Source organism: Phytophthora infestans, genomic scaffold, assembly GCF_000142945.1.
Source record: "Phytophthora infestans T30-4 supercont1.7 genomic scaffold, whole genome shotgun sequence".
NCBI lineage: Eukaryota > Oomycota > Peronosporomycetes > Peronosporales > Peronosporaceae > Phytophthora > Phytophthora infestans.
The window spans coordinates 653881-664935 of NW_003303752.1; the positions used below are offsets into that span (position 1 = coordinate 653881).

Consider the following 11055-nt stretch of genomic DNA (forward strand, 5'->3'; position numbering starts at 1 on the left):
CAGCCCCGTGGGACAACAAGGAGTTCTGGGAAGGGGCTTGATGACGCTAGGTGTTTTGGTCCCACGACACTAGAGAATCGGCGTTCTTAGATCACCTTATTGAACCACTCTAACGGGCTCGGTCAGGGGCACATGAGCCGTCAAGTTCAACGGGAACCATCCTGACGGGACGGCCGGGCGAGGAGCAGCCACATGGTCTAGAATTCGACTACACCCCAGAGTGTGACATCGACCACACACGAGAGCACCATCTTGAGTGCGCAAGTCAGGTCCGACACGAACCTCTCTTATATGCGTAATAGGAAGCGTTCCGGTAGGCTGATAAGACAGGAAAGCGTTCGGATCCGGAGGAGAGTAGGGTGCAGCCACATTCATCGCCAGAGTAGCATAGGAGGCCGCTAAGGGACGCTCCATCAAATGCTGTTGTTGTTGAAGTTGTTGCTGCTGCTGTTGAGCGAGTAGATTCTGCGTCTGCTGCATCATGTTTATCATGCGTTCGAGGACAGCGTTCTCTTGGGAAGCTCAAGGGGACGGAACATTATCGAACTCGGAGTCATCTTCGACAGGAGGATGCATATACTTGAGGAGCAACATGGCCACAGCCGCAGGGATGGAGTCAGTTATGGTCGTGGTAAGAGCGTTCCTCCAATCTCGGTTCCGAAGTCCAGACAAGAAGTATTTGTAACGCATTTGAGAATCGTAGCACTGTGCATCATCGCCGAGGCTCGAAATCATGTCACCCCACACTTCGGCGGACATTCCCCGGGGTTGCTTAGTGTTCTTAAGGTTCTCGAACAGTTGCAACGGGGTTTGACTAATGAACTGGTTGTGGAGCCGAGTTCTCAGGGTCTTGAAGCTGTTGATGCGCGAGTACATCCACCAATCTTCGCCGACCTTACCTCTCAAGCACTCCCGGAATGCACTGAGTCGCAGAGGTTTATCCTATCCGATAGTTGCGCTCTCGAATGCCTCCCTGAATGATCGAGCCTTTTCCACCGACGCTCCTTCCGAGTAGAACGATTGAAAGCTACGGATAGCGTTCCGGATGTTACATGTAGATTATGCAGTCGAAATGTTGATGCGGACCTCGCGGTTGCTTGTCGTAGTTGGTTGATCGTCCTTGCACATGATGATGCGGCAGCAGGGTACCGGTAACCAAACATCATATGATATTTTTGATAGTAATAATATTTTTCAATTTTAAACATCAATTGTAATTTAGTTTTTCAAAACTTAACATAACATTTTAAATACTAACTACGAGTTTAAAAAATACTATGATATTTTATGATATTTTCCACTTAAGTACGTTTCTTGCCACTCGAACCGTCGTCTGCCCCGTGGGACAACAAGGAGTTCTGGGAAGGGGCTTGATGACGCTAGGTGTTTTGGTCCCACGACACTAGAGAATCGGCGTTCTTAGATCACCTTATTGAACCACTCTAACGGGCTCGGTCAGGGGCACATGACCCGTCAAGTTCAACGGGAACCATCCTGACGGGACGGCCGGGCGAGGAGTAGCCACATGGTCTAGAATTCGACTACACCCCAGAGTGTGACATCGACCACACACGAGAGCACCATCTTGAGTGCGCAAGTCAGGTCCGACACGAACCTCTCTTATATGCGTAATAGGAAGCGTTCCGGTAGGCTGATAAGACAGGAAAGCGTTCGGATCCGGAGGAGAGTAGGGTGCAGCCACATTCATCGCCAGAGTAGCATAGGAGGCCGCTAAGGGACGCTCCATCAAATGCTGTTGTTGTTGAAGTTGTTGCTGCTGCTGTTGAGCGAGTAGATTCTGCGTCTGCTGCATCATGTTTACCATGCGTTCGAGGACAGCGTTGTCTTGGGAAGCTCTAGGGGACGGAACATTATCGAACTCGGAGTCATCTTCGACAGGAGGATGCATATACTTGAGGAGCAACATGGCCACAGCCGCAGGGATGGAGTCAGTTATGGTCGTGGTAAGAGCGTTCCTCCAATCTCGGTTCCGAAGTCCAGACAAGAAGTATTGGTAACGCATTTGAGAATCGTAGCACTGTGCATCATCGCCGAGGCTCGAAATCATGTCACCCTACACTTCGGCGGACATTCCCCGGGGTCGCTTAGTGTTCTTAAGGTTCTCGAACAGTTGCAACGGGGTTTGACTAATGAACTGGTTGTGGAGCCGAGTTCTCAGGGTCTTGAAGCTGTTGATGCGCGAGTACATCCACCAATCTTCGCCGACCTTACTCCTCAAGCACTCCCGGAATGCACTGAGTCGCAGAGGTTTATCCTATCCGATAGTTGCGCTCTCGAATGCCTCCCTGAATGATCGAGCCTTTTCCACCGACGCTCCTTCCGAGTAGAACGATTGAAAGCTACGGATAGCGTTCCGGATGTTACATGTAGATTATGCAGTCGAAATGTTGATGCGGACCTCGCGGTTGCTTGTCGTAGTTGGTTGATCGTCCTTGCACATGATGATGCGGCAGCAGGGTACCGGTAACCAAACATCATATGATATTTTTGATAGTAATAATATTTTTCAATTTTAAACATCAATTGTAATTTAGTTTTTCAAAACTTAACATAACATTTTAAATACTAACTACGAGTTTAAAAAATACTATGATATTTTATGATATTTTCCACTTAAGTACGTTTCTTGCCACTCGAACCGTCGTCAGCCCTCGTGGGACAACAAGGAGTTCTGGGAAGGGGCTTGATGACGCTAGGTGTTTTGGTCCCACGACACTAGAGAATCGGCGTTCTTAGATCACCTTATTGAACCACTCTAACGGGCTCGGTCAGGGGCACATGAGCCGTCAAGTTCAACGGGAACCATCCTGACGGGACGGCCGGGCGAGGAGTAGCCACATGGTCTAGAATTCGACTACACCCCAGAGTGTGACATCGACCACACACGAGAGCACCATCTTGAGTGCGCAAGTCAGGTCCGACACGAACCTCTCTTATATGCGTAATAGGAAGCGTTCCGGTAGGCTGATAAGACAGGAAAGCGTTCGGATCCGGAGGAGAGTAGGGTGCAGCCACATTCATCGCCAGAGTAGCATAGGAGGCCGCTAAGGGACGCTCCATCAAATGCTGTTGTTGTTGAAGTTGTTGCTGCTGCTGTTGAGCGAGTAGATTCTGCGTCTGCTGCATCATGTTTATCATGCGTTCGAGGACAGCGTTCTCTTGGGAAGCTCTAGGGGACGGAACATTATCGAACTCGGAGTCATCTTCGACAGGAGGATGCATATACTTGAGGAGCAACATGGCCACAGCCGCAGGGATGGAGTCAGTTATGGTCGTGGTAAGAGCGTTCCTCCAATCTCGGTTCCGAAGTCCAGACAAGAAGTATTTGTAACGCATTTGAGAATCGTAGCACTGTGCATCATCGCCGAGGCTCGAAATCATGTCACCCCACACTTCGGCGGACATTCCCCGGGGTCGCTTAGTGTTCTTAAGGTTCTCGAACAGTTGCAACGGGGTTTGACTAATGAACTGGTTGTGGAGCCGAGTTCTCAGGGTCTTGAAGCTGTTGATGCGCGAGTACATCCACCAATCTTCGCCGACCTTACCTCTCAAGCACTCCCGGAATGCACTGAGTCGCAGAGGTTTATCCTATCCGATAGTTGCGCTCTCGAATGCCTCCCTGAATGATCGAGCCTTTTCCACCGACGCTCCTTCCGAGTAGAACGATTGAAAGCTACGGATAGCGTTCCGGATGTTACATGTAGATTATGCAGTCGAAATGTTGATGCGGACCTCGCGGTTGCTTGTCGTAGTTGGTTGATCGTCCTTGCACATGATGATGCGGCAGCAGGGTACCGGTAACCAAACATCATATGATATTTTTGATAGTAATAATATTTTTCAATTTTAAACATCAATTGTAATTTAGTTTTTCAAAACTTAACATAACATTTTAAATACTAACTACGAGTTTAAAAAATACTATGATATTTTATGATATTTTCCACTTAAGTACGTTTCTTGCCACTCGAACCGTCGTCAGCCCTCGTGGGACAACAAGGAGTTCTGGGAAGGGGCTTGATGACGCTAGGTGTTTTGGTCCCACGACACTAGAGAATCGGCGTTCTTAGATCACCTTATTGAACCACTCTAACGGGCTCGGTCAGGGGCACATGAGCCGTCAAGTTCAACGAGAACCATCCTGACGGGACGGCCGGGCGAGGAGTAGCCACATGGTCTAGAATTCGACTACACCCCAGAGTGTGACATCGACCACACACGAGAGCACCATCTTGAGTGCGCAAGTCAGGTCCGACACGAACCTCTCTTATATGCGTAATAGGAAGCGTTCCGGTAGGCTGATAAGACAGGAAAGCGTTCGGATCCGGAGGAGAGTAGGGTGCAGCCACATTCATCGCCAGAGTAGCATAGGAGGCCGCTAAGGGACGCTCCATCAAATGCTGTTGTTGTTGAAGTTGTTGCTGCTGCTGTTGAGCGAGTAGATTCTGCGTCTGCTGCATCATGTTTATCATGCGTTCGAGGACAGCGTTGTCTTGGGAAGCTCTAGGGGACGGAACATTATCGAACTCGGAGTCATCTTCGACAGGAGGATGCATATACTTGAGGAGCAACATGGCCACAGCCGCAGGGATGGAGTCAGTTATGGTCGTGGTACGAGCGTTCCTCCAATCTCGGTTCCGAAGTCCAGACAAGAAGTATTTGTAACGCATTTGAGAATCGTAGCACTGTGCATCATCGCCGAGGCTCGAAATCATGTCACCCCACACTTCGGCGGACATTCCCCGGGGTCGCTTAGTGTTCTTAAGGTTCTCGAACAGTTGCAACGGGGTTTGACTAATGAACTGGTTGTGGAGCCGAGTTCTCAGGGTCTTGAAGCTGTTGATGCGCGAGTACATCCACCAATCTTCGCCGACCTTACCTCTCAAGCACTCCCGGAATGCACTGAGTCGCAGAGGTTTATCCTATCCGATAGTTGCGCTCTCGAATGCCTCCCTGAATGATCGAGCCTTTTCCACCGACGCTCCTTCCGAGTAGAACGATTGAAAGCTACGGATAGCGTTCCGGATGTTACATGTAGATTATGCAGTCGAAATGTTGATGCGGACCTCGGGGTTGCTTGTCGTAGTCGGTTGATCGTCCTTGCACATGATGATGCGGCAGCAGGGTACCGGTAACCAAACATCATATGATATTTTTGATAGTAATAATATTTTTCAATTTTAAACATCAATTGTAATTTAGTTTTTCAAAACTTAACATAACATTTTAAATACTAACTACGAGTTTAAAAAATACTATGATATTTTATGATATTTTCCACTTAAGTACGTTTCTTGCCACTCGAACCGTCGTCAGCCCCCGTGGGACAACAAGGAGTTCTGGGAAGGGGCTTGATGACGCTAGGTGTTTTGGTCCCACGACACTAGAGAATCGGCGTTCTTAGATCACCTTATTGAACCACTCTAACGGGCTCGGTCAGGGGCACATGAGCCGTCAAGTTCAACGGGAACCATCCTGACGGGACGGCCGGGCGAGGAGTAGCCACATGGTCCAGAATTCGACTACACCCCAGAGTGTGACATCGACCACACACGAGAGCACCATCTTGAGTGCGCAAGTCAGGTCCGACACGAACCTCTCGTATATGCGTAATAGGAAGCGTTCCGGTAGGCTGATAAGACAGGAAAGCGTTCGGATCCGGAGGAGAGTAGGGTGCAGCCACATTCATCGCCAGAGTAGCATAGGAGGCCGCTAAGGGACGCTCCATCAAATGCTGTTGTTGTTGAAGTTGTTGCTGCTGCTGTTGAGCGAGTAGATTCTGCGTCTGCTGCATCATGTTTACCATGCGTTCGAGGACAGCGTTGTCTTGGGAAGCTCTAGGGGACGGAACATTATCGAACTCGGAGTCATCTTCGACAGGAGGATGCATATACTTGAGGAGCAACATGGCCACAGCCGCAGGGATGGAGTCAGTTATGGTCGTGGTAAGAGCGTTCCTCCAATCTCGGTTCCGAAGTCCAGACAAGAAGTATTGGTAACGCATTTGAGAATCGTAGCACTGTGCATCATCGCCGAGGCTCGAAATCATGTCACCCCACACTTCGGCGGACATTCCCCGGGGTCGCTTAGTGTTCTTAAGGTTCTCGAACAGTTGCAACGGGGTTTGACTAATGAACTGGTTGTGGAGCCGAGTTCTCAGGGTCTTGAAGCTGTTGATGCGCGAGTACATCCACCAATCTTCGCCGACCTTACTCCTCAAGCACTCCCGGAATGCACTGAGTCGCAGAGGTTTATCCTATCCGATAGTTGCGCTCTCGAATGCCTCCCTGAATGATCGAGCCTTTTCCACCGACGCTCCTTCCGAGTAGAACGATTGAAAGCTACGGATAGCGTTCCGGATGTTACATGTAGATTATGCAGTCGAAATGTTGATGCGGACCTCGCGGTTGCTTGTCGTAGTTGGTTGATCGTCCTTGCACATGATGATGCGGCAGCAGGGTACCGGTAACCAAACATCATATGATATTTTTGATAGTAATAATATTTTTCAATTTTAAACATCAATTGTAATTTAGTTTTTCAAAACTTAACATAACATTTTAAATACTAACTACGAGTTTAAAAAATACTATGATATTTTATGATATTTTCCACTTAAGTACGTTTCTTGCCACTCGAACCGTCGTCAGCCCCGTGGGACAACAAGGAGTTCTGGGAAGGGGCTTAATGACGCTAGGTGTTTTGGTCCCACGACACTAGAGCATCGGCGTTCTTAGATCACCTTATTGAACCACTCTAACGGGCTCGGTCAGGGGCACATGAGCCGTCAAGTTCAACGGGAACCATCCTGACGGGACGGCCGGGCGAGGAGTAGCCACATGGTCTCGGGTAATCCCGCCGGGATGCACAGCTCCTGGAATGACCACTTAGTTCCCGGGTACGGGACAGTTGGCGTCGTGAGTTGGCACTTCTGAGCGCATTAATTCAGCGTTACAGGCGGTAGGTTTACTAGACGCACGATGTAGACGAGGCTATCGGTAGAGAGCAAGAACAAATACCTTGATTTCGTTTTTTCAACATTAAACAGCTGCAACCGTCTGCAGTTTTCAATCTCGACCGCATTTGTCTGAATGACAGTGAAATACTACAGCAAATACTCGTCAGTCTTAAAGCCTGCTGCTGATCTATAAGATGACCAAGAGAGTTCTTTAGTGAGCCCTCGTGCCGCGTCAACAGCGGTGCATAATCAAGGAACAACGGTTGGTGGCGAGTGCTGCCCCGAAGCACGCCGCCAGTGAAGAGTAGGAAGTAGAAACGATAATCGTTTGCTTTCAATAAACTAACTTCGCAATCTACCTTTAAGCGCTTAGTTGGCTACATTGTGCGATGGTTGTCGCTATTCAGCGCACTGCAGTCATACTTCTAGTAATTACGGCTCTCTCGGCAGTGGTTGGCGCTGACGCCACGAAGGTCAATGGTCCTGCAGCGAGGTTCGTAAGGTTCGACACGATTGCTGGCATTGATCAGAATAACGACGAGAGGGGGCTCAACTTTGGTGCGAATCCTATTATTGCGAAGATTAAGACAAGGATCAACAAAATTCTGAGCCAGCCAAAACTCCACGATTGGCTCAAACACAGCGTGTCCGGAGGTAAAGTGTTTGAAATGCTGGGACTACAGCTAGTACAGCGAAATTTGTTGACAAACCCGAATTTTCTTCTTTGGGTGAAATATGTGAATGACTTGAATACGAAGAAGCCCAATCCAGAACGAGTTTCGGCGGCATCTCTGCTAATCGATCGCTTTGGTAGCGCTAAGCTTTCAGAAATGCTTAAAAAAAAAGCCGCCGTGAAAGATCAAAACACGAAGGCGCTTGCGCTGGAATTGCAGGCGCAGCGACTACAAGATTGGAAACAACTTAAGAAAACGCCGCTGGACGTCTTCGAGCTAATTCACCTTTCCAAAAGTGATACGCTCCTGGATCCCGTTTTTCCTGTTTGGCTCAAGTATGTGGATGATTTCCACTCTCAAAACTACAAGATAAATTCGAATTTTATTGAGATACTATCTCGTGGCCTTGGTGAGAAAGGTATGGCGCAAACACTCGAACAATTGAAGGACCCACTACAAGCAGGCTCAGCCTTCTCAGTACTAACCTCCCACTAGGGGGACGCTCAGCTGTCATCAATACTTAACATCGCTATGAAAGACCACTCCGCGAATACGCTTACTGCGGTATTGCAAAATCAGCGAATGACGGACTGGAAGCATCTCGGTATGTCTCCGTTAGACGTGTTCCACTTACTTCAGCCTGCCAAGGGTAAATTCCCCTCAGAGCAGGTCTTGCGATCCTGGCTCAAGCATATGGAAAGTGGCAATGAACAGCCGAAGAAGCTGTTCGATAAGTTGTTTGACGGACTGGGATATGGTGGCCTGGCGCACATACTTGAGGCGGGACAGAGCGACAAATCAACAAAAGCTTTTTCCATACAAATGAAGAATAATCTGTTTGCAAAGCTAGACGAACAAACACTTACGCCCAGTGAAGTATTTCAGTTCATAGGGCTGAAAACGATTTATGAGCAACCAGGACCACTTCTCTCGGATCCAGTCTTGTCTTTTTGGGTCTGATACGTCAACGAAAAGTATCCCGGACAGAAGATGACAATGCTCAACACGCTCAGGAAAAACTACGTCGATAAGGCCCTAGTTGAGATGCTCGTCGCAGCCAAGAAGGATCCGACCACGAATACAATTGCCACAAACTTGGAGCTATTGCTGCTCACGAGATGGCTTGACGAGAAGAAACAACCCCTGTCCATCGCCCATTGGTTGAGCTCGGACAAATCGGGTCAGATGATGGACCACTACAGTAGACTGTTCAAGGCGAGGCTGTCAAACGACAATAAGCCGTGAAACATATTTCAACTGCTGCGCTAATAAGGGTCGGCGTGTATCAGTAATGACGTGAAGAAGGGACATACGATGTTGTTCTAAGAGGACAGTGGCATGTTTCAAATTTTATACAGTCCTAACTCCGCTCGGAAAATAGAGAGGTTGTTCTGCTGTCATATAACAGTGAGTTTGCCTCGTGAGCTGCTATGACTTAGGGGTAGGAGATTCACTGTCAAAACTGGTTAAGACAAAGCACAGTGATGCCTTGCTCACTGTACACGCAAATGACAGACCATTCACTGACCACGAACAGTAGCAGAAGCAAAAACGCCTTGATCTGACGCAGCGCCATGGAAGCAGGAGCAAGCACCCTCACTGACGAAGCTCTAGAAGCAACAGATAAAGATTGCGCTCCTGGGGGGGGGACGTCGCGAACACCGATACAGCTGACGGAGCTTCTGGCGACGCGGCTGATGACTCCGCGCAGAAAAAGAGAAAGAAGGCCTTTCGCTTTCTCCCCTCCAGCGACGTCATTCTGTTAAAGGAGGTGATCAAGCATACGCCATGGGCAGCTGGGCATGGCAAAACAGAGGCATCATGGGGCAAGGTCGCCAGTGGGATAAAAGCAGCTCTGCCATTGTGCACTGCCGACGGCAAAGCGTGTCGTCGTCGCTTTTACACGCTCATAAAAATATACAAACGAGAGGAGTTGGAGTCGTTAAGGGCATCAGGTACAACAGAAGACTACGAAGAACGAGAGCAGCTACTTACAGACTGTTTTGCGCTGGTACGATGTAATGTTGTGTTTCTTAATCTGCGTAAAGCTAAGTCATTCTCTTTCTTATATGTAGACAGAGGGACATGCACAACAAAAGGCAAAACTGAAAAAGAAAAACTAGATGCTGAGCGTTGTGAAGCTGCGTCTGCTGACATAGTTCGTAGCGCCATGCAAGGCATGCGTAGCAAACGATCTCTCAGCTCAGACACGGAGTTAGCTACGCCACCTTCAACCAAAAAGAAAAAGCGGTCAAGTACGGATGCATTGCTAGGTTTCCTCGAGGACCGCGCTTCATCGCGCAACAATAGACACTCGTTGAAAGAGCGGCAACTACAACTTGACAAACGAAGACTCGCGCTTAAAGAGCAGCGGCAACAGCAAGACAAGGACAAAACAGACAGAATGCTAGCGATGATGTCATCGCAAATGGGTCTTATGGTTCAGTTGATAGAAAAAAATATCCAAATAAAAGTTGAGATGCTTATTGAAGTCCTAAGTACCGTTCAACTGTTGATGGTGTCATTGCAAAGAATGATGAGGTCTGGCTGCCACGCAGGCAAGTGTGTACGTTTGTAAAAAACGCACCAGCGACGTACATCTTGCAAAATCAACGAAAGCCCAGTAGCGAATAACTTTACCAAAGCCCCATTTAACGCTTACTCGAGCCGAACTCATGCGCGCGTTAAACTCTTGTTCGTCTGCCGATAACTGTGCACCTTGAGTGGTCGAATTCGAGGAGATAGTTGAATTTGTCGTAAATAAAGTCAAGAACGGCATTAGAAATGGACGAAATCGCAGTGATATCACGTCCGAATAGGTCTTCTAAGTCGCCGAGCCGTACTGTGTAAGCAATTCGCCGTAGGAAGATACATAGCGCTTCAAGCGCTGCAACATAATATCGCTGTGTAGTAGGGAAAGGCTCAGGTAGATTCAAAAGCTGTACAAGCAGCATAATTTCCTACTTGTCAAATCGGAACTTCTCGCGCCAGACTGGATCAGTCTGAGATCGTTCAAAATTGAACCGGGAACGTGAAGGTCGATTGGCTTCGCGCATGAGGAGCACAACCACAACATCATCATCTTCAGAGATACTGCTCTCACTGTCCATTCCTTCCTGTTATTTTTGAAGATGACAGCAGCACAAGGTTTTTCTAACGAACAATCCCCTTTAAATCGGATATCTCCTGACTGGGCAATTTCGCAGTTTTGTAATAGTTGCACAACCTCTCTAATAAATCACCTTACCCAAACGATTACAGACTGCTTAAACTTCATACCCCTGTAAAAGTGTTTAAGCAGTGTGCTAAACGGATACCCGTCTAAGGCGATATATTCCGTGCAAAACTGTTGGCTGTTTGAATCTCTCGCCTATTTGCATCGCTCACTTCGCAAGATCAGCA

The 11055-nt window shown here is 48.3% G+C and overlaps 1 protein-coding gene across 1 annotated transcript; it reads left to right on the forward strand.

Annotated features, from left to right (window-relative positions):
• Window positions 1-7368: 7368 nt before the first annotated feature.
• On the forward strand, window positions 7369-8148 carry PITG_05133 (secreted RxLR effector peptide protein, putative; the record flags this gene model as incomplete). Its single annotated transcript, XM_002998785.1, has 1 exon — window positions 7369-8148. One exon carries the CDS (start codon window positions 7369-7371, stop codon window positions 8146-8148), a length of 780 nt encoding a protein of 259 aa, XP_002998831.1.
• Window positions 8149-11055: the final 2907 nt, after the last annotated feature.